Here is a 25,191-nt window from a genome sequence, read left to right as displayed (position 1 = left end):
GCTGCTGGGGGTGGGGAAGCAAAAGGAGGAGAAACAGAAGCGCTTTGCATTTTTCTGAGGCCGGGAGATTGTGAGCCAGCTGCTCTGTAGTCTGCCTTGACAACTGGGCAGGCTGCAGTTGTTGCTAAACATTACTTAAACGATGGCACCGCGGCTCTGACAGTCAGCCGTGGAATTTTTCACACAGGTAAGGTGTTGATGAGTTAGGTGCATGTGTTGGGTAATCATCAAATGCCATTCTTGCTGTGTTCTCATTCCTGGGAATGCGAGTCTGGTTGGCATGGAGTCCGGGCTTAGAGAATTCCTTTCATTCTTGACTGGAGGAAGCGATGGGAGCGGTTCAGCAGTCCAGGGCAGCCTGATAGCTGTGCGCCTTTCCCTGCTGCCTCAGCTCCTGCAGCCTCTGCATTCCTCGCATTCCACGCTGCTGCGGACTGTTGTGTTCAGTCATGAGATGCGGACAGAGGTATTTATCCTCAAATAAATCACCACAGTGTTAGTCAGAGGCTGGGCCTGGAGTCTGCAGTCTTGGAATTTGTTACAAATCAGGAATCCAGCACTGAAGTAATGCAAAACAATAAAAGCTCACAAGCAGAGAGAGACTTCTCATTTACAGCATACCTTGCTCTTTCTCATAAAAACTTAACTATTTATAGCCTTTCCTTGGAGCTGAGAATGCTGGGCTTGGAAAGAACCAGATGGTGCGTTTCTGTGGCGTACACACATGAGACAACTGAAGAAATTTATGGCAATTTTGAATTATTATGTAACTTTGTGAGAAAGGGTGTGATTTTTTTTAAAACTCATTTGCTGGTGATGAAATAAAACACAGCTGGCAGTTACACACGTTATAACACTTTATACAGTGGAGGCCATAAAAATAATGAAGTCTGAAGCAAGAGACTCATGTGCAACCAAGGCTCAAAATGAAAAATACAGGCAGTTATTCCATGTGATCACTTAGATACATTTTAAAGCTATGTGGTCTTTTCCAGGATGGTACATTTTTACTCATCCAGTATGGTACGTTTTTACTCAATAGATTCTTTCTGTGATTTTGTATATGAAATGTGCATCTTTTCTTCTGATAATGCAAAGCATTGGTTGTCTGCCTAGTGTTGATGTGATGGGACTTAATCTATTTCAATTAAACCATCTATTGCAGATGAATCATAATCTAAAGTAGCATACACAAGGCCCTCTTTTTTCTACTTTATTTTGTAAGTTTGATCTGGCCATATGAAAATATGCTTTCAACTGAATATTAGAGAAACTCAAACTTTTGTGATGTATCTGAAATAGCTGAATATTTCAGGATATATCAAAAAAGGTTCACAAACGTTCTCTGAGTTTCATTCCCATTTCCCTGCCACCACCACTAATTAAGTTATTTTTTTTATTTTTTTTGTATTTTCCCTCTTTTTTGGATTATGACAATCTCGTTTAACAGTAGAAATGGATTTCTCAAACTTTGTGGAACGGTCCTAAAAATTTTGGTTTGGAGATGGGAAGTGTGTTGTAGAAGCTTGACTTTTTCACACCAAAGAAAAGACGGTAGATTTGGGGAAAGAACTCTTTAGTGGAATACAGAAATGGCAGTCACATTGTGGTGCCTTGGAGGTTCTAGAAGTGTAAGTTTGACAACATTCAATTTAGAAAACAGTAAGAGAAGTGGAGCGTAATGTGGAGACTAGATGGCACGATGTCTTTGGTGATAGCAAAGACATTTTTGTGATTTGGACTGTAAAGATGAGGTTTGGAGTCTGTGTATTTTGAACTTTTCCGGACAAAGTCCCCTGAAAGCATAGGACAAAAGTTGGTGGTACAAAAACTGTTCCTGGGCATATTGGAACTACAGACTGCACATCTTTGCCACATAGTGGTGTTTAAATCCATGCTCCTCTGGCTGAGTGTCTTCGGTTGCTCTGAATGTCAAGATGGGCACATCTTTTCGTTTGGAAGTTGGTGCTTGGAAAACAGAAGTCTTTATAACCACGAGCAGCTCTTGTTCGGGTCGTTGTGATTGCGTTGGTAAAACTGTGAAGCAGTTGTATATTCACCCTCTTAACACCAGCATATTGTGGTTGGAAAGGTAATTAAATGGGACAAGAATTGTGTGCTGTGGTTCAGTATAAATGGTAGAACCTGTTGTTAGCAGTTGGATGTTAACTCTTAGGTACCAGCACCCTGGCATCTCAGTCCCTGCGCTTCACTGGGAATGAACCCATCCAAGTGCTTTGCATATCTTATTAGCAGGCCAGTGGTGCGAGCCTTTTCTTCGGAAATCGAAGGCTTTGAGATATTCCCTGCTCAGGTGTAACTCCCTGATGTATCTGCTTTGATTAGGTTCTTTGAGTTGTACTCAGGGATGTTTACTTTTATCATGGAAAAACACAACTATTGGAGTACAGTCCCTGGAGCAGAGTGAATCAAATGCCCAGGCAATCCTACTGTGTTTCTAAAACATGTAATGGAATTCCTGGGCAAAGAACAATTTATCAAAGGCTCTGTTTTTCAGAGGACATAATGCTCAGCTTTGGGATAATAAAATACACTTGAGACCTTGCAGATTCATTTTTAAAAATGGGTATATGAAACTGCCTGCCTTACTTATGCAGTGTCCTGGCCTGTATTTATACAGCTTCTGTGTTTTGTGGTCATAGAGATTACACCCATGAACTCCTCACTTGGGAAAAGTGAATACTTCCACCCCAAATTAAAAGCTAGGCACTGTAATATGAAATTCCTTTATTTGCACATCACACTTTTCTTGTATGTCCCTCAAATGTTTTACTTAAAATGCGTTCACTAAAGTGTAATCTTGCTGAAGTAAAATGTGCTTTTTGTGCCATACTTTATTTTCTGGTGCTTTGTAAAGGAGAAGCGAGTTTGTTTTAAGCCTCAAGTTGGAACATGCCTTTGTTTTCACATGACTTCACTGAATTCACCTTGATTTACAGAAGAGTAATTAGGAACTTGATTTATGTAAGAATTAGAAATGCTTTATGTATGAGTAAAGGGGCTGGAGAGCTATACCGGTCTTTCATAACAGATGAAGCCGCTCTGTTGTATTTCCAAGGTGTACGTAGGATTTCATGGCAAGTCCCGGGTAAGATGAACCCTGTCTGGGCATGGTGATGGAGGGGAAGGCGAGTACAGCACGCTGTGCCTTTAAGGGAAGCTCTGGGGCCTGAGCAATGTTCTGTGGGTTCCTTGTTTGCCAGGCTGGAGGCATTTTCCCCATCTCCCAGCACAGCTGAAGACAAAGGTGCCTTGTCCCTTGTCCCCGCCGGGAGCCCCAGACAGAGTCCCCGCAGGCAGCGGGATCCCACAGCCCTGCCTCCTCCTGGCACTGTGTCTGCCAGGCAGCGAGGAAAACCAGGCAATGCCAGGAGCACTGCATTGTAACTGGCTTTTTCTTTTAAAGAAATGACCCTGGGCTGGTTTTGCCTCTCTGATTTTTAGTAGGAACTACCAAATGTGTAACTCTGAACTGCTTCTGGGCAAGGGACAGTTACAGCTAATGCTTTATGGTTGTGGTGTAGCAATTTTAAAAATAGTTTGTATGCTAGCAAATTGTGGGATCAAATCACTATGTTTAAGGTTAAAGTGAATGGATGTCACTGGCATCTTCAAAAGGATTCAGATTTTTGATAAAATTATACGTGACACCATTCGAATTTGCATAGGAAGGGGACTGTTATTTTTGTTTGCTTGTAGAGCACATCAGGCTGAAAATTAGCATTTTTGGTTGGGACAAGCACGCTCGTGAACGGAATATTTTCCCATCAATCTCTGTGTCACAATTCCCATTTGCTTTGGTGGCATTAGGATCGCAGTGACAACTAATTTCTATACGAAAATCATCTTACAGCAAAAGTTTGCAGCTGTTAAGTAGATGCCTGAGGAATAACCATCTCTTGATTTGTGTGATATATAATTTGGGTTTTTCTTGTAATAAAAGAAAGGCCTACACATGAATGAGAAGGTAGTTTAATGTGTATCGCATAGGATGATGCTAGTTTTGGACATAACAATGCAGACCCAGACACTTCTGTTTCAAATTCTAGGTTGTGCCTTTGTTACAGTGAGGAATCATGGCACATCTGATCCGTGAAGCCAGGCTATATTGCTGGAGTTTGGAAGCTGCCATATATACTAAGTTTCTTACAATGTCTATCCAGTGGTGTCTGCTCACTTCAATGATGCTGTAGTAGAAATTACTGTGGTACTCTTTTTAAAAAAATCTGACTTAAACTGTCCTGAAAGTTACCTGGATTCAAAGATGAGCAGGTTAGAACAGGCTTTAGGAGGTCATTTCATCCAACCTCCTGCTCAAAGCAGAGTCAGCTGTGTCCTCTTCAAGCTTGTAGTAGCTGAAAGCAAGGAAATTTGATTAAGATCTGAAGAACTCAATAAATGACACTCCTTATTAGAGGAGGACTCTGTCACCTTCCTCCTTACCATTCCCTGACCCTGTCTGAGAATGCAGGGTGGAAATGTTCTGCAGAAGATCGGGTCCCTGTTGCGGTGAAGGCTGGCTCCAGCTCCAAGCAGGGCTTGAAAAGATTTGGAGCTGGGTTGCAGAGGTAGCATGGGAGTTTTCAGAAAAGTTCTTTCCTGCTAACCGCTGCTTTTTTGGTTCCAAACTTCATGTGGTATTAGGAAATATGTTTACACTGTCACTTTATTGCGACAAATCGGAATTGGAAAAAAAAAACCCCAACAGACACAACTTGGAACACCCAAATGTCTCTCATTTGCTTGCAGGCTTCTTCACTCAGTTCTCTTGCATGAATATGCCTTTGAAGTATTTTAGGATTAACCTGGTGTTTTCAAAGCAGTCCTGTTGAAGCCAAATCCTCTGTGCTGCCAGGGGAACTGTTACAATGTGGCTCTTGTTGATTACAGTGGACAAAGGAGTACAAAGCAGGTTTCAAACTGCTTTTCCTAATTTTTTTCATTTCTTGTATGCGTTGCTTGAATGATGGACCAAATCAATCAGATATATTTTTGTATTTATTAATGGAGATCACGCACTACACAAAATTACTCTTAAATTGTTTCCAACAAACGTCCATTAAATGGAACCTTCAGAGGCAGACTTGAAAGAGCTCATGTATCGGAGTCAGTATTTAACACCGAGTTTTGCTGAAGTTCTTATCCAAGGGGGAATTTCAGAAAGTCCTCAGGTCCCTTTCAGTTCAGGAGGGTGTAGCCAAGCACATGTGAAGTGCTTGTTATGAACAGTTTCAGGGCTAAAAATTGATTGGTAGCTTATCAGTCCTTCGCAGAAAGACCTGATCTGTCCAGACCTGGGTATATGTACTTGAAAAATCAGGCACTGTTAGTTCAGGTGTCTCCACTTGCAAACAGAAGGGGTTTGTTAGCTAGCTCCAGAATCCTGCTTGGATATATACTGTTCTCCCCTTCCATTTTCCTTCTCTTGTAAAGGAGCGTAACGCTTCCCTAGGAGGTTAAGGCTCCAGGCTGCCTTGTGAGGCACGAAGCTGTGCCATCACTGTGCAGAGGTGCCAGCACGGACAGAAGGGATCACCCTCTTACTGGAGGTGACAAGGAGGCCTCTGCACACCAGAACACAACACGGATCCCTTCCGCCCCTGTGTTGGCCTTTTGTCCAAGGGGCTGTTCCTCATTTTCGTTAAAGGGAAATCTTACATTGCATAAATTATCATATATCTACACTGGGGTGAAATTCAGCACCAATCCAGGAGTCTGATAGCCAGGCAAGAGACAAGGAAAGAACCCGTAACATTTACAGACATGTTCTAGATGTATATCCTAGCCGTATGGAAACAAAGGTTTAATCGCATTTCTTATTTAACCATTTTCCCAGATGTTTCCTGCAGTTTGACAGATGTACCATTTACTAGAAAGTTGCGCTCTTGAGAATTGGAATGTTATGGACACGGTTGCTATAGACAGTGACTCTGTAAGGGCAAGATTTGGAATAAAATACTACATTAATTTCTAGTTGAATAAGTACATTTTTTTCCCCAGACTGAAAGCTCTGGACTGCACAGGCTCCTTTCATTTTCCCTCACGCTGTAATCCGGTATGAAAACACGCGAGCTGGCTTTAACTCATTCCTGCAGAACGGCTGAGTGCTGACTCGGAGCAAACGGCATCGTTTCTCACCGCTGGAAGGTGGAAGGTGGCCCTCTGGCTATTCCCAGCCAGCCGTGGCCAGCGTTAGGTCTCAGGTGCCCCGATGGGCAGCCAGCGTGTGCCCCGCTCTCCCCGGGTTTGGTACGCGGTCTGAAGCGGAGCGTGAGGAGACAGAGGGGCGGCAGTATTGCGGGTCACGCGAATGAGTCCCCAAAAACGATGAGGGGGAGGAAGCTGATTAATCTCCTGTCGTGTCCCGCCACCTTTCCGCCCCCCGGGCCGCTTCCCGCCTGGGCAGGCGGGCGGCGCCGGGCTGGGGCCGGGCGGCGCGGGGACTCTTACCGCGACGAGGCGGCGGGGGCCGCGCTGAGGGCCGCAGCCGCTCGCCAAGGCGGTGAGGCCCCGGGCGGGGGGAGGCGGCGGCCGCCTGCCCGGCCCGGGCCCCGCTCAGCCCGAGGCGGGTACCGGGCCCTGCGCTGCCTCCCTCGGCCCTGAGGCGGCCAGGGCGGGGCCGCGCAGCCCCTCCGCAGCCGCGGAGCCCCCGGGGGGGTGTGTGTGGTGTGCGTTGAGGATTTGTCCTGACAGAAAATGACGGGGGGATGAGGGGGCTTTGCCGCCGTTGAAGCCTGAAGGTTTCACCCTCAGCGGTTCTAGCGCTTCTCCCAGCGGAGAGCGTTGTCGCTGCCGTGGCGGTGGCTGAAGCCGATCCCGTGTCTGTAGCGCTTGGTTGAAATCGAGTTGTCCTTTACATTTCTGACATAACTCTGCGAACGCTGTAAACAAGCCCTGCAGCTCAGCAGCTCTCCAAGATTTCTCATTCACAATGTAAATATTGTTCCTAAAATGCAGTGGAATGTGAACATAGAAAGCAGAGCACGTGTCGGCTGCTTGTACCCGCGGGCCTGCATACGCAGGGAGCTGGATTTCACGGGCTTCACGGCGCTGACGTGGGTGCACGGTACCTGATCGGAAAGGAGAGGGGAGGGGGGCTGAGTTTGGTAAGCCATGAGAAAAACTTCCCAAAACATCTGGGGAGAAGTCTCAGCACACTCTTAATTACTGCTGCGTGTAGCCTTTCATGTGGCACAGATGCACGCTTACTGTGAATGGTCGAGGAGTCGCACATTACAGTCGAGTTAAGGCCGATTCGTGCGTTCCTGTCGGAGTCCGGCCTTTGAAGCCCTCGTCTGTCAAAGCTGTTTGCAGCATATGTGTGTGAGCTGTGCGGACATGGCTGCCTCCTGCTCTCCGAGTGTAAGGAATGATGCTTCGTCATTCTTTTTGTGACATTTTTCATCAGTAACTTCTAGTGTTCGCAAATCAACCCTTTAGAAAGGGAGGAAATAAAAACCCCAGACATTTTTGCTTGTGATTTGCTTTTCTAACTAAAGTCTCCTTTAAACCAGAAGTTTGTGTGAGAGGATACCGCTGACTGTAGAATTGGATGGTTAACGTGGGCGCCTCAGCTGCAGAAGTGGCCTTTCAAACACTGCTGCTCCTGTGGGCGGTTTGGTTACTGGCTTTTCAAAGGAATTATTTTATTTTGTTGGTACAAACAGTTGTGCAAAATATAACTGTATCTATAGCACTTCTAGAGGTTTCAGTAATTCAGATTTTATTAGCAATTACAAGCAGTGTCAATAAACTTTTAATGAAATGTTTATTTATCTTATAAAACAGCCCATGAAAAAAATCTCATTTCTTAAACCCAGTTATTTGAATACTGTTCTCAGTCTAAATGTCTAAAGCCCGGTTTTTTTTTGAAAATTGTTGAAATTTCTGTCTGAAAGTGAATTAATGTACTTTCTCAGCTTCTCTTGCTTCACATCAGCTAATGCTACATTGTGTATCTGATGGATAGAGACCACAATCTGTAAGCTTTAATGATCCAGGCACTTTTCCTTCTTTCTCATAAGAACCATTGAAGTTGGAAAAGAATGTTCTATAATCCGTCTCCTGACAATTTGACACAGTTAATTCCAGCACTGTGACCTTATTTTCAGAGACTGGCTTGTGTTGTTAAAGCTCTTGCTACATGAACTTGCCATTCTCATGTTGTTGATACCTTTTACTTCCCACGTCATCTATTTGAAGATAATAATTAATGTGCTCCTCTGCCATTAAGATTCTACCTGATGCAGTCATTTAGGTGATTGAACTAAATAAAATCCCATAAACTTGTGAGAATTTAGCGTTCATAGATTGACTTAAGCTGGTACCCCCTTTTACAAAAATACTTCCATGACAGGCATTAAGTGATGAATCAAAGTATTTTTTCCAAATAAAAAAGTAGAAAACATTGTAAGGAACAACCCAGAAAATACTGTAAGAAAATGTAACTGCAATTTTTTTATTTCCTCTAACAGTTCTGCACAGTTTCACCTCCGAGTTTGAACACCACCAAGTTTTCCCAGAGCCTGCAGAGCAGGCTGATGTGCCCTGGCAATACCGAGCACCCATGTATGTGGCTGACCTTGTTGCACTAGGACGTGACCCACTGCTGTGTGTATTTTACATGCAAGCTTTCTCCTGACGTTGGCCCTTAGTTTTCACTGTGTGATCATAAATAGTTTTTACAGTACTTTCCAGTGACTCAGTATAAAAGGGTTGTTGCACGTGCCAAGTTTGACTTCAAACGGATGTTAACATGGCTGAACTGTAAAAGCTGCACATGACCCAACGCATGAATTGGTAGAACATAAAGAGGAAATGCCTGCCAGAGGTGTTTGGGTGGGCACTGCAGTTGGGTACAAACTCATCATTTTGTAGCTGCCTCTGAATCTTTCCAGGAACCCCTCTGACCTTCTGGCTGTTTTCATGGAGGCTTCTTTGCTCTTGCCTTATACTGTCAGATTTTCCTTCCTGCATGTTAGAAATTTTAGGGAATGTTTGGAGTGTCCCTTTAACCTCATTTTTTATCATTTGCTTTTCTGGATGATTTTTCTCCTCCAAGCAATTCAAAGTGGCTTATGGACTTGAAACAGTTCAGACTTCTGCACGGGTACTGTTAGTTTCCATTCCAGTGGTGACTTGCCTTTCTAGATCATGTTGGGTTTGTCCCAATGTATGCAGCAGCCCGATGTGAACACTGGCTCTGCTCTATTTCACTGGCTTCATTTGACTCTCTCAGATTATTGTGCCTTCAAGCACCCAGATACTGTGTTGACTTCTGTATACTTTACTTTTGAGCTAGAAATGAAGCCTTAGCTCTGGGTCCTGACTGACAACCGTAGGATTGGGTTTCTGGTGTGCACTGATACGTCTGATTTTGCAGTTTTACTGAAACTATCTTCCAAAACCAGTGCTCCCTGTCATGTAGTAGCAGCACCTTCTAAAGACAGACCATATCCCCTGCAGAGCCTTTTTCAGCTTCTGCAATGCTCACATCTTCTGTCTTTTGGTCTTCACAGTCGGCAGAAATAGTTCTTCACTTACACATTTTTCTAGTGTGTTGTGCAAGTTTTTCAAAGGCAACTGGAGCCACTGTTGTTCTTTGAAGAGAGTTACGGAGAGGTGGCTGAATCAGATAAACCTGAAAGGTTTGGTTACTTCTCCTGTCTCCTTTCCAAGAAATGTGCTGTTCCTCTGGCGGGCTGTGAGGCAGCAGTTAGAACGGGGGAGGCAGTGGCACTGCATTGCAGGTTAGACCAGAAAGTTTCTCCTCTTTGGCTAATGCCATTGGCAGGAGGCTGCATATTTTTTGTCCTCAATCCTTGAAAACCAAGTCAGAGCCGATGGCAGTTGTACTCAGCTGTTGGTTTCCACCTAGATACAGTTAAACAAAACTTTGAAGAGATGAAATGGGCTTATGTTTATGCTCCAGGAATCAATGTGCATTTTAGGAAGCTTCTTATAATTACTGCAATATCTTACACCTAGACACTTGTTACTGTGGTAATACTGAAATGCTGGAACTTTCTATTTGGTCTAGCTCCACTTTTTGAGCCATTAGTGATTTTTAAAAAAAATTTATTTAATTTTCCTAACAGGCTAATTTATATGTACAGTATCTCAGCAGAGTTAATGAGATCACTCACCATTTTAGAATTTTCCCAGATATTTATTATATGTTAAAATTTTGTTGTTTACATCTTGGGTATGGCCTCACATAAAACCTCTTAAAAAATTACGGTGCTTTAAAACGAGCCATCAGGTGTAGCACACAAAGAGAACCTAAGTGCAGGAGGTTTGGAGTGGAGTGAGCAGGCAGTGGAAGTGCAGAGCAGAGCAATTAGTGGGTGAGCAGAGGTTCTGGGGTAAAGGTTTTTTTCCTTTTTTTTTTTTTTTTTTTTTTTAAAGTTGAATTACAGGTAACCTGCAGTCTGTACCTATTGCAGTAAGGTAACTTTGTCATCATTTCTGGGTTGTACATGTATGCATGTATTCCAGCAGTGACATAACTTTTCATTTAATAAATCCCACAGTTTTATTTACGGATGGAATGAGTGAGTGCCGTTATAAAGCAACCAGTGCTGCCCTTTAATACAGTCCTGGGAGTGTTGGAGCAAAGATGGCCAAGCATTTTAAAAAAAATCCTGTGAGAAAAATAAGTAGGATCTGAGATTGTGTTAATTGATTTTACTGTACATTAGATTTAGATTTCAGTTCTGTGGGTTTGGCTTCTGACTAAGGTCTTACATCATGCGGTTCTCTCGCATTCTTTCATCTTTGTGCGCACTAAGCCAGGGAAGCTCTTCGGTAGCTGAGTACTTGTGCTTGGTGCAGGCAGTCATGGGACACTCCTTCATGCATTTCATAGCTTATTATAAATGTATTTCTTTTACTGTGAAATCTGTTCTCCTGCTTGATGACATCTGCAAGTAGCTATCTGATCCAAGATTTTATCTCTGAAAATCTTGTTTTGGTGAGGATAAATATAGGAAGTCTGACCTATGTTCATTTATATGTAGGATTATCCTATTTCTTGTTAGTATGTTTTCAATGGTTTTATTTTGACTTCTCATTTCAAAGGTCTTTCCATTGGCTGTAGCACCAAGCTGAAAACAAATTTTTGTGAATTGAAATTTTTTAAGGGAAGGAACTGCAGAATTCTGACTAGAGAGAGCGAGGAAAAATAGGTGTGGTTGGTGCATGCGTACATGTGACTGTGAATACGATGCTTAATTCTCCAAACTGGGCCTGATGCTCTAGTTGAAAAATCTGAAAGAACCAAAGCTTTTTTTTGGGGAAGAGGAATTTAATTATTGTTCAATTATTGGTGGCTGGAGCAGCTTTGAGGCAGTGCTTAACATCCTGGTGCCTTTGCTGAGTTGTTTCTAGCCCGCGGTGGGAAGTGAAGCCTTAGCCACCGCTTCCTGCCTTGGTAGCCGTGCTGGAAGGGGGGAAGACGTGGGGGATTTGCCAGCTGCAGACCTGGGCTCAAGAAGCACTTTGTAGCCAGCCGGCTAGCAAACTGCTGGTCTGGGGTCCTCCAGACCCAGAGCAGGAGCCGTAGCTGCTGCAGTGCTGCTTTGGGAAGGGTGGTGGTGGAAGTTCAGTAGTTGGTTTTATCCGTGCGTTGGTCTGAACAGGATCTTTAGTTTGTCCCAAAGCTTTTCCTGCGGGGGGGAATAGACTGTACAAAGACTGTTCAGTAACAGCCATGACAAAAAGGGGGGGCATTCGGGATCTTCCTCAGGAAACCTAATCGCATGTCCAGGGTCTGTGGCAGAAGTGATTCTTGCAAAACCAATAATCTCTTGCAAGAGTTGCCTACTTGAAAGCGTTCTGGGATGGAGTCCTAAGCCATAAAGGGAGAAGGCTCCTCAAAGAAACAGGGAAGTGTAAAGCTAATGAAATGGGATGAGAAAGGGTTCTGTGTTTAGGTGGCAGTCATTCAGAGTAGATGTGGTTTGAAGAGTGTGTTGGGCTGTTCGGAGTATTTTTTCGTGTTATGAATACTTCAGATAATTGGCTGACACTCAAAGAGCAAACTGCTAATACTTTTGGGTTTTGTTTGGGTTTTTTTAGTGACTTTGGATTGCTTAAAAAATTCTGAGTAAGGAACACTTAGAATTTTTCCCTCTGGATATGTATCATTGTATTTTGAAATATCACCTTAAAGTCTTGTTTGCCCACCACAGAATTAATGTATGCAAGTAGATACTTTTGCAGGAAATGATCCCCATCATGTGGAGAAGATGTTTTATATCAGTGGATTACAAATCCTTAAGTAGTCTTAAACAAAAGCAGCTGTCCTCTTTCAGACTTAAGAGTTTGTGGAATAAATACAGTAAAAGATGTTAGAAAACAAGTATTATAAAGATGCTGGAAATATTAAAATTGTATTTGAATTAGGTTACACAAATGGAAGTTTACTCATAAGCAATGTTACACATTGTGTTTGTATAAAGAAAAACATCTTACGTGATAATTAAAAAGCCCTGTAAGTGGATACTTGCTCTTTCTGCAAGTGAAACACTCTCCTACAGTACAACCATTTCAAGTTAGAGCTCCGTTTCTGCCAAAGGGAGTGTGAAACGTCTGTGATTTCTTCACTTGGAGGTACAGTAATGCTTTTGGCATCTGTTCCTTAAGGATCTGCAGGCTGGAAGTGAGCGCGAGCGAGGCTGTCCCCTTCGGTGGGCCTCTTTTTTTTTCCCTTTTCCTGAAGCAGCTGGCAGAGCTCGTCTGTTCCCGTAGGATGAGTGTGAATTACTGCCACACTGTGCCAGCGAACAGAACAGCCCCCTTCAAAGGTTGTACAACAGAAAAAATATGAAGAACAATGCATTTGAGCTACCTTTGAACTGGTGCCTGAGGAGGGCTGAGACAGTGCTTCCAATTAACAAGCAGTATTTAGAACCAAAGTGAAGCAGACTTTGAGCTAACGGTCAGGATGTGTGTGGTTTTGGTATGACATCCATCTGAGCACATGATGCTTGGTAAGGGCTGGAGCCTCGGCTATGATTCATTGGGGAGAAACAGGGAAAACAATGTCTGTTTTTCAAGTAAGTGTTGGAGAAATGAATTTAAGGTTGTATAATTCTGCTAAAATAAACCTGCAAGTAGCTCGACTGCCTCTGTTAGAGGGAAGTGGGGGTGCTGGGCATGGCTGATGTAATCGTGTCCATCGCTCAGGTTCTCACCGACGTTACGTGCTGGCTGTTTTTTAAGCCAGAGGAGTGGCACTGGCATCTTCGCTGCTGGCGATGCAGCCCAGAGTTACATGTGCTGACTTTGAAGACACAGCGGAGCTGGGGGATGGTACAGCTGTTTGGACAGCTGGATTTATTTGTAGTATGTATTTTTAAGGGGTTTTTTTTTTTCAAACATGGTCAAAAATCCTTCTTTGTAATTTTCTGCCCTTATGTTTGAACTAAGAGGTGCGTCTCTGTACTTGTTCAGTGCATGTGGAATTTTTAAAGCTAATTCGCTTCAGTGAAATGTAATTATCTTCAAACACATGCGATTTTGATTGCCCCTTCAGACAAAGCATCTAATATCGAAACAAGAATGTCTTCTCTCAATAATAATAATAAAAAATCATAACATTCAGTTTCTAATAGAAAATTATTTTTTAAAGTTATGTTTAAAACTATTTAATAATGTGAATTGATGAATACTCTGCATAATTTTATGTACAATTGTTTTACAAGTGGAGTCAGGTATCTGTAGGATTTGCTATTTATATTTAAACAGGAGGGACTCAGAAGTGTTGGTACATTTTCACAAGGGCAGAACTATCAAGTTACTGTTCCCCATGGTGCTGTAAAATTTTCAGCTGGACTCAGAAAAGAATATCTGATGTGGAAGTAGAAGCTTCAGGTATTTTTCATTTTTTGCTAAGACTATATAGGTGAAGGCAGATGAATCGAGGAGAGGACTTTTGAGGAGTGGCGTATAAACTGTTCCCTGCCCGGAAGAGGAGTTGTTCTAATTTAGGAAGAGGCAATTATTTGCGGACAGAAAGGGCTGGGGCGTGGCTGCTGAGATTGCTGACATAACGCAATAATTTGAGGTATCTTTAGGGAAGGTCTGCCCGCTGTGCCAGGCTTCCTGGCCTTGGGCTGATCCCAGTTCCCAGTTTCTTGGTCCCTTCTTCCAAAAATCTTTGCAGAAAAGTTTCGGGGGCTTTTTGGTTTTGTTTGGGTTTTTTTTTTTTTTGGCATCAAAACTGCCAGTTCACCAATATTTAGGGCTGTGACTTTTTGTTTAAAGTGAGGATGAGTGAAATAGGTGCTGTTGTGTAAAATGGAAAATTTCTGTTGCTTGGGAATTTCAGTGGGTTTGTTCATCACTGGTCACTTGAGAGCCCCACCTCCCCGTGAATGCAGCACTGAGTGGTTGAAATCCCAGTTCTAAGAAAAAAAACCCAAACAACTGGTGTAGCTACATTTTTGGTTTCCCTTTGCAAGTATTTTTAGTGGAGGAAACAAAGTTTTTCCTTTGAAAATCAGCCTGTGCTTATTAAAATAAAATATAATCATTCTGAACAGGGATGATTTTTTTTCTTTGAGGCAGTGAAAAGTAGGAATCTGCTGGAGCTGTGTGTGGTTTTGCAGCCTCCAAATGGTTATTTAAATTGTAGTAGACCACATAATACTTAGTTGAAAAGTAAGATTGTGCTTTGCCGCCCAAGATACTGCACTGCAGCAAGAAGGAGCCATCCCCACACAGCGTTGCCTTTATCACTTGAACAATGACTTCAGCCGCGTCTTTTCATGTTGTTATTTCCCAGGCTATCTAATGGCTCTTGTCCAGGTACAAAAACAGCCTGCAAAGGCCGTACTATTTATGAAGTTCCACGCTTGCTTCCTACGGGGTGGTGAAGGATTAGTTTGTTGTGCTCAGTAGCTGTCTCAGGGCTGTAACTCAAGAGGAGGCTACTGTACTTTAAATATAGAGCCTGTTGTGCTGCCATTAAGTCACCCATTTGCACCAGTCATTAGCTCAGAGCACTGCAATTCTAAACGTCTTTCTTCTGAATGCTGATACGGCAGAGCAGCCTTGGGAATTGAAATGGGCCCAGAGCTGGCAGGAGACGGAGATGTAGCGCTGGGAGAATGTATTTCCTGGTGGTTTGTGCGCTGCTTTACTGCGTCTAAACCTGGCCTGTAAAGGAGGATTCCAGAAACACGTGATTTTCGGAGAACATCTTGAGCACCAGCTGTGAAACCTTAAAGGCTGGATTTTATGGTCGATTCTGCTAATCTGCAACTACTAATTTGTAATTAGTTAAAAGGGACAAGCAATAGGCGGGGGGGGGGGCGGGATCTGAACGATTACAAATTGTAGTGTTATTCTGTTGGCTCTTCCCTCCTCAGTGTGTCAGGGGAATTTGGCATAGAGAGGTTCTCAAGGCACTGGTTGCCTGGTATCATATTAACCCTAGCTTGTACCATGATAAATGAGCTGGGTTTTGATTCAGGCAGCGATAGCAGGTTTCTGTACAACCAGGTGACTCTTGAGCAAGCTGAAGAATAGCACTGAAGGCTTGTGATGAGCTCAGCAAAGGTCCTGTTCCTCAGTACAGCAGAGATCTGGACCCTCATCTCAAGAAAGGTTACAGCTGTTCTGGCTCTTACACGAGAGGGGCTACGGGGATGACTAAGGCATGGGAACAGTTTTTATTTGAAGAAAGTAGTACCCTGGAGAAAAAAGGGTGTTAACAGAGATAAACTCAGGAGTGGCACGAGGATGAGAAGCAGGGAGCGATGGCTTTCTCTCTCTCCTAATACAAGAAGTAGGGCAACAGCAGACCAAGCCATTAGGCTTCAGGTTGAAAAGAAACAAAAGGAGCTTGGGAAGAAAAGGTACTTAACGAAGCACGTAGTTTAAACCGTGGAACCCATTGCCACGGGATGCTGTCGAGGCTAAAAGTTTTAGGCTGAAGAAAAACGTTAGTTGCCAGAGCTTGTGAATGTGAATCATGGGCTTAGGTCTGCAGGGAGGTGGCTGGATAGACCAGGGGTCCCTCACTGAGGGATTCTATACCCCTACTCACGACCAAGCAAAATGCATTGCCTCGTGTTTCTTAAAGGGATTTAATGTTGCACACCTCACTATAGCTTGTAACAACACTAAGTCCTTTGACCTTTTTTCTTTCATGTATTAGAAACAAGACTGCCAATGGAGACTATCGGAAGGAGCACAGAGAGAGGAGTCGCAGCCCTATAGAGAGGGCTGCTGCCCCGACAATGAGCCTTCATGCCAACCACATGTACGCCTCAATCCCAAGCTTGACCATGGATCAACCTCTAGCACTGACCAAAAACAGCATGGATGCAACCCGAACAGTTGGCATCACACCTACACTGACGTCTGTGGAACGGCAGCAGGTACTGGCTTCTGGGTTGACAAGAAACTCTGGGTGATTGTAGGAATCCTTGCTGTAGACACAATGAGGATTTTCCAGATGTAAGCAGAACGTATCGTGAGTTACAATAGGTAGGCGATACTATTCTTCAGACAAAATGTACTTTAAAAAAATGCACAATGAATGTTACAGCTCAGTGTGTTTACTGTGAATAAATTGCCAATGTTTGAAGGTATCTGTCACAGATTTCTTAGCCTCCCTGCTTTTTCTGGTGCTTTGCTAAGTTTGTGAATGCATGTATTCTAATTGGGAATGCAAACTCGGAGTTGCTCTGTGGGGGAGCGAGGCTCCAGTACCTGCTCGGCAATGACTGATGCAGTTCACAGGTAAAGAGGGTGTTCATCTGTGCTCCTCTGGGCAGTCAGTGCGTGCTCCCCTCCCCTCTGTCCCGGCTCTCTCCTGCCGTGCCTGCTGAAGGAGAGGTGCAGGACAGAAAGGGCATAAAGGAGAATTTTGCACTGAGTTTTCCAGGTGAAAGAAGCTGGAATGACCTTAGTCGTTTTAGCCAGCCAGAAGCATTCACTGTGGTGTTCAGAGCAATGTTGTATCACTATTTCGTAATGACTTTCTAAAGCAATGATTTTTGATTATTTTTCTGGTTTATTTCCATATGCTGGAGTGGTTTGGGTTTTTCCCGGTTTGATTTGGTTCTGGCTGGTTGGTTGGGTTTTGGCTTGCTGTCTTGTACATTGGATTTGTTTTCCTTCACAACTGCTGAAGATGAGCCACCCCTGTGCAGTTTATACACTTAAGTTTTCTTACATGTCAGCCTCACTTTTATCCCTCTCGCAAGTGGAGAGACAAAGCAAGAGAACTGAGTTGTGATGAGCTGTAGTGTTGAGAAATTAAGCTGGCCCATGTACCCAGGCTCCTCCTTCCTTCCTTGCTTCCTCCCCTGCCCTCCAAAGGGTAAACACTTGGAGTGGATGATCTTTCAGAGGTTGGGATCTCTCCTATGCAATGTCTGGAAGCTTTTTTTCACTGGAGCCATGCACTTTCCATCTGCCGCGTAGATCTGCACGGTGGTTGGCTATGTACACTAGCCTTTTACGTTCTGCCGTGCCAAAACGCCTCGCTTTACACTGGTGTTGCTGATAGCTTGCATCATCTGGCACGCGGATCGCAGGGTTATTGTTCTGTGCAGAACGGCTCCTCTTTGCTCTCGGCGTTTGGTGATGACAGAGGAGGAAGGGACCGGCTTCCACTGACGACACCAGTGCCCTTTGATAGCGTTACCGCTGCGTCCCAGCGCAGCAGCTGACACCACTGACACTCCTCTGTTCTGCGTTTGACTTGGGCCGAGTCCTGGTGCCCATGACCAGATTCCTCTCTCTTTTGTTATCTTTGACATTTTGAGCTAGATTACAGTCTGTTTTCTTGGGAAAATAGGATGTTGAGCTAAGGCTTTGCTAAGAGCCCAGAGCAGAAATCACACGAAGAAAAAAGTGTACTGAATATAAGAAACCCTGGTTTGAGAATGTGTTGTTTTGGTTTGGTGTGGGTTTCTTTTTTAACCTTAACATGTTGAATGGGATTTCATCCTCTGTTTCTAATAAAGAGGTGGGAAAAAAATACCTTCTTATTTAGGCAGCGTAGGGTTATTCAGCTGCTGCAGTCGCTGTTACTAAATTCTCAGCTTATCTCAATATTTTCATATAAATATGTACAGTCTGCTCGGTGCACCTGTACTCACAGACCTGTACCAGGGGATTCAGTGAGATGCCTTACCCTGCCTCTCAGAGCCTTTGTGGTGTTGCTACATGCATGCTTGAGACAAGCTTTTTATTACCTCTCTCTACTTCCCACCTCTTGCATACCTAAAATAATTTTCAGAAGAGCTAAGCATTTATACACATCTCAAAAACCGCTTCCTAGATGCACAAAATCTTGGCCCCTATAAAAAAAAAAAAGAAAATAACTTCCACATGTGAACTGCTTACAGAAAAATCAAAGAATTCACTTTTATCCCTAACTGTGCTGACAGCAAAGTAAAAAAAAAGTAAATAACAATGAAAACTGGTTCTTTCCTCGCTGACTTTGTATGGTGGTAGGTAAAGCAGTGATTTTTGTGCGTTTGCTGCACTGATTTGTAAAATGGGCAAGAAATTAGAACTGTGTTAATTAGCTCAATTCTGTTAATGTGTTGGACACTAGACAATTAACTTGCATTGAGTATAGCAAAACAGATTCCTTGCATCATAAAATATACCAAGAACGCCAAGCAGAACTAGTCCAATACCCATGCTCTCTCCCTTCAGCTGCCTGGGGAAACTGGGGTATTTCTTTTCCTAAGGCCTTGTTCCAATGTACCATTTACAGCCTGACCAGCCCTCAGAAGAGTGTTTTGTGTTTAGCCCTTGTACAAAGCACACCTTGTGGAATGAAGCTTGTGTGAATAGACATCTTGGGGAATTGCATGTGCTGAGAATGCAAAAGGCTGATGGTTATTCAGTAGTGCTAGAAAGGCAGACGAATTACGACGGGCAAGTACTTGCGGTCAAGCCTCGCTCAGGAGCTTGTCAAATTTTACCTCTTATGGGCTCATTGCTTTGTGGCTGAAGTACGGCGTGCAGAATTAGGCTAGGAAAACTGAACTGCTGAATGAAAAATGATGCCATCAAAACCTGGTTGACACTAAGAAGGCAAATACCTGTAAAATTTGTAAAGCCCTTCCGAGTGCTGGCATCACAAGGGTATGTGGACATAGAGTGAAACAAGTATTTGCTGTGTTGACATTGTTCTGCAGATGTTCTGCATATGTAATGCCCGTGAAGTTGACACAGTCACTGTAAAATCACTTTAATGCTTTTAATGATTTGCTTTTATACTGCCTTTTTTCTGTATGGCTGCTGGCCACTTAAATAAGAACCATTATGGAAATGCAATGTGGGTTTTTTTTTAATCAGACAAAGAAATAACAGCTGAATATTTTGGGGTTTAATATGCTTTATTGAATCAGATAGCTTATGGGTTATTTCACTGCCAGGATTCGGTTCAGTGTTTGTACATCTCAAGTGATGATGCAATGAACTGCTGCTGATATGGCTTTGGCTAATTGCCTTAGTGACAGTTTTCTTTTTTCTCCCTGTTAGAACCGTCCCTCCGTAATCACTTGTGCTTCTGCGAACAACCGCAACTGCAACCTCTCCCACTGCCCCATCGCTCACAGCGGCTGCGGCTCCGCCATGCCTGCCTACAGGAGACCCTCTAGCAGTAAGTTACGTGCCCACACTCTGAACTGCCTGAGTAGAATCCGAGGAGAACAAAATGGTCTCACGACCCTTAACTGTGGAGGCAGTGATGTATTGACAGGACTGAAAGGAGGTGAAACAACAGACACCTCTTTGTATCCCGTCCGCCCCAAGACATGCTAGCACCGAGCCCCTCTGCAGGCTTTCTAACCATTGGCCCCGTGCCACGGTAGAAAGCACCATTTCAAAAGTAGGGAGAGAGAGGTGTTCTTTTTTCTTGTTTTGAAAAGCTGCTTTAAAAAACCAAACACCCCACACAGACAAATAAGTCATTATGTGTATTTTAGTCCAAGTGACAAACAGCAGACAGGGCCAGCAGATCCAACCAGGCTCTTATTTTAGGAGCTGTAGTTTCCCTGGTCTTTCAGTAGTCAGTAGACTTATGATTCAGCTCCAGTCACGAAAATCTTTTCCTGCAGATACAAATACTCTCCCAAAGCACATCCCCTCCACCTTTCTCTGCATGGGTAGCACAAAAAGCTTTGGAGGGCAGTTGCTATAGCAACCCAAGCAGGGAGCTTTAGCTTTCTACCTTCTGTGCAATTAGTACTCTTCATGAAGTCTTTTCATGCAGTACTTGCTGGGAAACCTTGGGGGGGTTTCTCTTCGCTTTCTCTCCCTGTGTGAGCAGGGGAGAACACAGCACTTCCATTTCAGGCCATATACCTGCTGAGGCATAGTTTTAACACACAGCGTTCCCGAAAGTCCCTGGCAGGGAGGCTTCATCACCAGAGAGTGTCAATGTAACAACACTGGTAGGATGTAGGTAGGAACCGAAAAGTCCATAAGAAGATGATGATGATGATGATTATTATAATTATAATATATTTTAAAAAAAGAAAAATCAGTGTATTGTTGAAAACTGGAACAAGAAGCTGAGGTGAGACCCTGGAGGCTGTATTACACTTGCAGAGAAGTCAGTACTTAGAGATCTTCATGCTGGAAGTTTTCTAGAAAGCTGCTGTTACTTGTCTAGGGAGAGCTGCTTCGGCGAGACCCCAGCTGCATTTAGGTGGGCTTGAGAAGAGCTGTACCTGTTTGCAGAAAATACTTGTCACTTGGAGAGGTCTTTGTGCAGGACACTCACATGTATTTTAGGATCAGTCCAGCCCTTCTGTAGCACGAAGGATAGCGGCACAGATCCCGACTGGTTTAAGTTTTTGTGAAAGATCAATCTCATTTAGACACACAGATACTGTTTCTAAATTGAAAACTGCAACTTTCTCATCCTCATCTGAGGAATTATTGCTATTATTGTTCAAAACCTGTCTTTGAAGGCTCTTTGTTCCTCTTCTAATAGTATTACACCATTTTCATGCTGCAGAGGTAACGATTCATTTAGTTTTCTGCCTGGCTCCTCGCACTAGCATGTAAAGCAAGATGAAACCCTGGAAGCAGCTTTTGGCGTGCTGTAACTCAGAATGAGGTCTCCTCCCATCTGACTGGTAGCAGCAGGCTTGGGAGCTGATTTTGAAGAACTGTGTTCATCTTTAATTCTATTTAAGCCTAAATATAAGTTCTGTGTGATTGTTTTGGGAGAAGGTTTCCACAGAATCAGAGCTGTAGCTGTTACAAGCCTAAGGGAGAACTATAGTTATACACAAACTGCTCACCTGGTGCAGGTCACAGAAATGCAAAAATGTTTAACTCCATTTATTACTTTTTTTTTTTTTTCATTTTAACTCCCTCCCTCTTCTTCCCTGCCCCATTCACTACCAGTTCTCTAAGGAAGTCTGGCTTTATGCTGAGATGGTAGGAAAATGGGAGAAAATAACAGGTTCTGAATCCACTACTTGGTGCCAGGATTCTGCACTGAAATAACCCATCTTCTGCCTCCTTTCCCCATCCAGCTACCGCTGCCTGTGACCCGGTGGTGGAAGAGCACTTCCGCCGGAGCCTTGGCAAGAATTACAAGGAGCCTGAGCCAGTGGCCAACTCCGTGTCCATCACAGGGTCGGTTGATGACCACTTCGCCAAAGCACTGGGGGATACATGGCTTCAGATCAAAGCTGCGAAGGACGGAGTCTCGAGCAGTCCCGAGTCTGCTTCACGGCGGGGCCAGTCTTCCCCTTCCTCTCACATGGTCAATCATAATCACTCGCCCTCTGTAGTCTCCTGAGGAGAGGACCGTGACGCTTGTGAATTTGCATGGTTTGACTGAGCTTTGAACAGTGCTTAAAATAGTCTTGGGGGAGGGGAGATTAGTTTTCAACACATGTTTTTTGTGTACTCACTTTTTATTTGTAAAAGGGTGCCCTTAAAGACGATAGCAGGAACTATTTCATAAAGATTCATCTGATGTAGCATCCTTTTTTCCTGCCTCAATTACCAAAGAAACCTCTGATGCAAATCTGCTGCCCCTTAAAAAAAAATAATGCACGCTAATCCACAAAAGCCATGACACTTAGTTGGTTGACCCAAACGCTTTTTGCTTTTATTAGCTTCTTGAGACTAGAATTTGTCTGGTTTGCTTACGTTGCCTTTTTTTTTTTTTCCCTCTGTGAAGTAATTTTGTATGTATATACTTGAAAAGAACTGTCATGTATGATTTGCACTATTGGAGGAGGACTGAAGTTGCGTAGCAACTTTCTGGAAGATGCTAATATTTTGAGGGCAAACTGCTGAAAAAAAGGGTTTAAGGATGACATTTCGATCAGTTTGATTTTTCTTCAAGCAAAACAGCTTTGGAAGGGGAAGTCTCATACAGGTTATAGGTCTTTCTCTCTTTAGATTTCAGGTGCTTAGTGCTTGCAACTGGACTGCATAATTTACAGAACACGGGCATTTTTTCCTAAACACTGCAGTTTGTTAGACTAGAGCTGAGGTCGGAGGGTTCCATAGTGCTTACCGATGCATGTGTTATGAAAAATAGCTGGTATCTATTAATGTATAGACAGTAAGAATCATAATACTTATTAGCTTTTCTTCAGAATTAGTTTATTTTTGTCAGTAACAATCCTAGATATACTTACTGCTGGTACAGTTGTACTCTATGATATTTGTATTTGATATTCACTTTAGTCGCAGCCAGCAAAGGAGGACAGCCTCAGGACAGGCCTCGGGTGACGCGGTGTAGCGATAGCTGATGCGTGGTACAGGATGCTATAGCTTTGCGCATGACTGAGTAAGTGTTTCTGTCTGCAGCACTGTCTGCTCAGCAGGAATTTGCTTCCTAAAACTAAGTCTGTGTAATCCACCTTTAAACTAGCTGCAGAAACTGCTACCGTTACGTATCTTGGCTGGACAACAGATTGTTACAGTTTGTGAAATATGATCTTTAATTTTTTTTAAGCTTATTCATAAACCTATGCCAAGTTGCAGCATACATTCCTCCAGTAGAAGACTTTATACAGGTATTACTGCATTTATTATCATTTGCTATATTAATAGCTACTAACTAGAAATTAGGCAATAGAGGCAGGCATAAAACCACAGCTGTGCTAGTACTGCGAGCTTCTCTTCTTCTTGTTAAGTGTAACTGCTCTCCCCCAAACATTCCATCTTCCCAGTACAGTTGCAACTAGGGCTTGTTTTTTATACTGGGTTACCTGAAACGATTGGTTCAGTGTAGAAAGTTAGAACTAGTTGGAAGATGAACTACACGTGATGTATTATGGACTATGTTACAGTATTGGGTCCATTGTGGCTTTTATTTTATGTTTGTTGTTTTTTTTTTTTTAAAGTTAAGCTATTTAATTTGGAAAAGGTGCAGGGTAGAAAGAGATCGGGAGATTGGCTCTTACTCTTGTTGAGAAGGTGGCTGCTCAATTTTCTTTCAAAAAATTAAAAAAAAAAAACCCACACTTAAGCCCCCAGTTTTACACATTTCACTACCATCTTACTGGGTAGTCAACGCTTACTCGCTTTGGCATTCAGTACCCTACTCTCTGTAGGAAGATTGTTAAAGAACACTTTTTTATATAGGTAACTTTAAGACCATCGTTACGCTGTGCGTAAAGAATGTACAGAGAAATTTGTAGGTATTTTTTGAGGAACAATTAATTTGTTAATGATATGTAGCTATTTAATTTTTCCCTTTCCTTTATTGTAATCATTCATTTTTTTGTTTGGAGAAAAAAGTTGATCTTTTTTTTTGTTGTAGATTTGTCTGTAATACAGTAAAAGTGCAGGAACACAGTTATTCTAAGAGAACACTGCATTAGCATTAATAGCCACTAGTTTGTTATTGCTACAGGCTACTGAGCAGTATAACGGGAAATACTAATACTGTAGATGGACTCTGTGGAAAATGTGACTCCTATATTTCTTTGTAAACACAAATAAGATAATGTTTTTAAAGCTAATATTTTCAATAATAGCTGTTTTACAAGGTTACATTTACTTATCTGAGATAGGTAAATGGATTTGAGGGCAATAAAGATTTAATGTGCTATGTCCAGTAGAACCTATCCTAGACACAGTAATGTCACGAAAGCCAAAGGGGTGGGGGGAGGTGGAAGGAAACTAAACTGAACTCACCATCAGGAGACGTGGTGAAGTTTCTTCGCAGAGCCGGGTTATCTACAGTTCAGTTGGAAAGATTCTCTCTGTGTTTGTAAATCTGTAATATACCATTCTCGTGTGGCCTTGTTTCACCTGGGAAAAAAAAAGGTTTGGCAGGCCATCTTTTTTTTTTTGTACTTAAAAGTAGCCTTAAAGAACAATAAAGTGCTCTTAAATCACAGGTGTGTACATACTCTTCTGTATTGGAAAACAGCAGCTAGTGGAGCATTTCTGTGCTGTTTGTTTATGAAAAGACCAAGATCTTCACTTTCATTTTGTTTTGTCCCTGAACTTCTTCAAGTTTGATCTAGAGACCAGAAATTACTCCCTAAAGATGACAGCCGTATTTCCAGCGTAGCCATCCCTGCTCTCGTGCCTGGGGTGAGCAGCGTTTCAATGGAGGATCATTCCCTTCATTCGACAGGAGATGGTTAATCCTTAAAAACAAGTGTTCTAATTACCTGATCTTGAGAAAGTTCAGTGAACCAGGCAGGAGCCTTCAGGGGAGTTTCAACTCTGAATGTAGTAGAGATGTCTCCAAAATTAACAAAGGAACCCCTGAAAAGAGGGAGATACAAGTTACTGTAGTGTAAGAGGTGTATAAGAAATGGTTTGGAAAACAAAGCAGGCATGAGATGCGTGTACACTGTTAAAGTAAGGGGCTGTTTTGGGGTGTGGGAGATGCCATGAGAACACAGCAAGAATGATTAGTTTAACACATCTGAAAAACATCCCTCTCTAAATACCCGTGGAAAGCAGCCTAAATACATGCTTTAAGAGCTTTTGGGAGGGAGGCCAACGACAACAAGCCTCGCACGCCTCGCAGTCTGCTTTCTGAAGGGGGCTGGTTTCCTCTTAGGAAAAAGTCATCCCTGCGTCAACAGTTTGGGGACTGCATGAAACAGGACCAGCAGCAGTGCTATCTTTCAGGTCAGTAGCTTATAAACTGTTCTATTTTCTACATGGTAAAAGGAAAAACACAGTCCTTTT

The 25,191-nt window shown here is 43.0% G+C and overlaps 2 protein-coding genes across 3 annotated transcripts in view; one reads left to right on the top strand and one right to left on the bottom strand.

Annotated features, from left to right (window-relative positions):
• Nucleotides 1-24,380, top strand: part of VGLL4 (vestigial like family member 4) — an 87,234-nt gene extending 62,854 nt beyond the window's left edge. For both annotated transcript variants that reach the window (XM_068420027.1, XM_068420026.1), the window contains 3 exons: nt 16,187-16,409; nt 19,540-19,660; nt 21,549-24,380. In XM_068420027.1, the coding sequence (XP_068276128.1) occupies nt 16,187-16,409; nt 19,540-19,660; nt 21,549-21,817 (613 nt within the window). In that variant the 3' untranslated portion in view covers nt 21,818-24,380. The remainder of the gene's footprint in view (nt 1-16,186; nt 16,410-19,539; nt 19,661-21,548) is intronic.
• Nucleotides 1-25,191, bottom strand: part of ATG7 (autophagy related 7) — a 371,865-nt gene that overhangs the window by 221,940 nt on the left and 124,734 nt on the right. The gene's annotated exons all lie outside the window — the stretch shown is intronic.

Source organism: Nyctibius grandis, chromosome 29 (assembly GCF_013368605.1).
Source record: "Nyctibius grandis isolate bNycGra1 chromosome 29, bNycGra1.pri, whole genome shotgun sequence".
Lineage (NCBI taxonomy): Eukaryota > Metazoa > Chordata > Aves > Nyctibiiformes > Nyctibiidae > Nyctibius > Nyctibius grandis.
The sequence above is the reverse complement of the archived record's forward strand: the minus strand, read 5'-3'. Positions and strand labels throughout refer to the sequence as shown.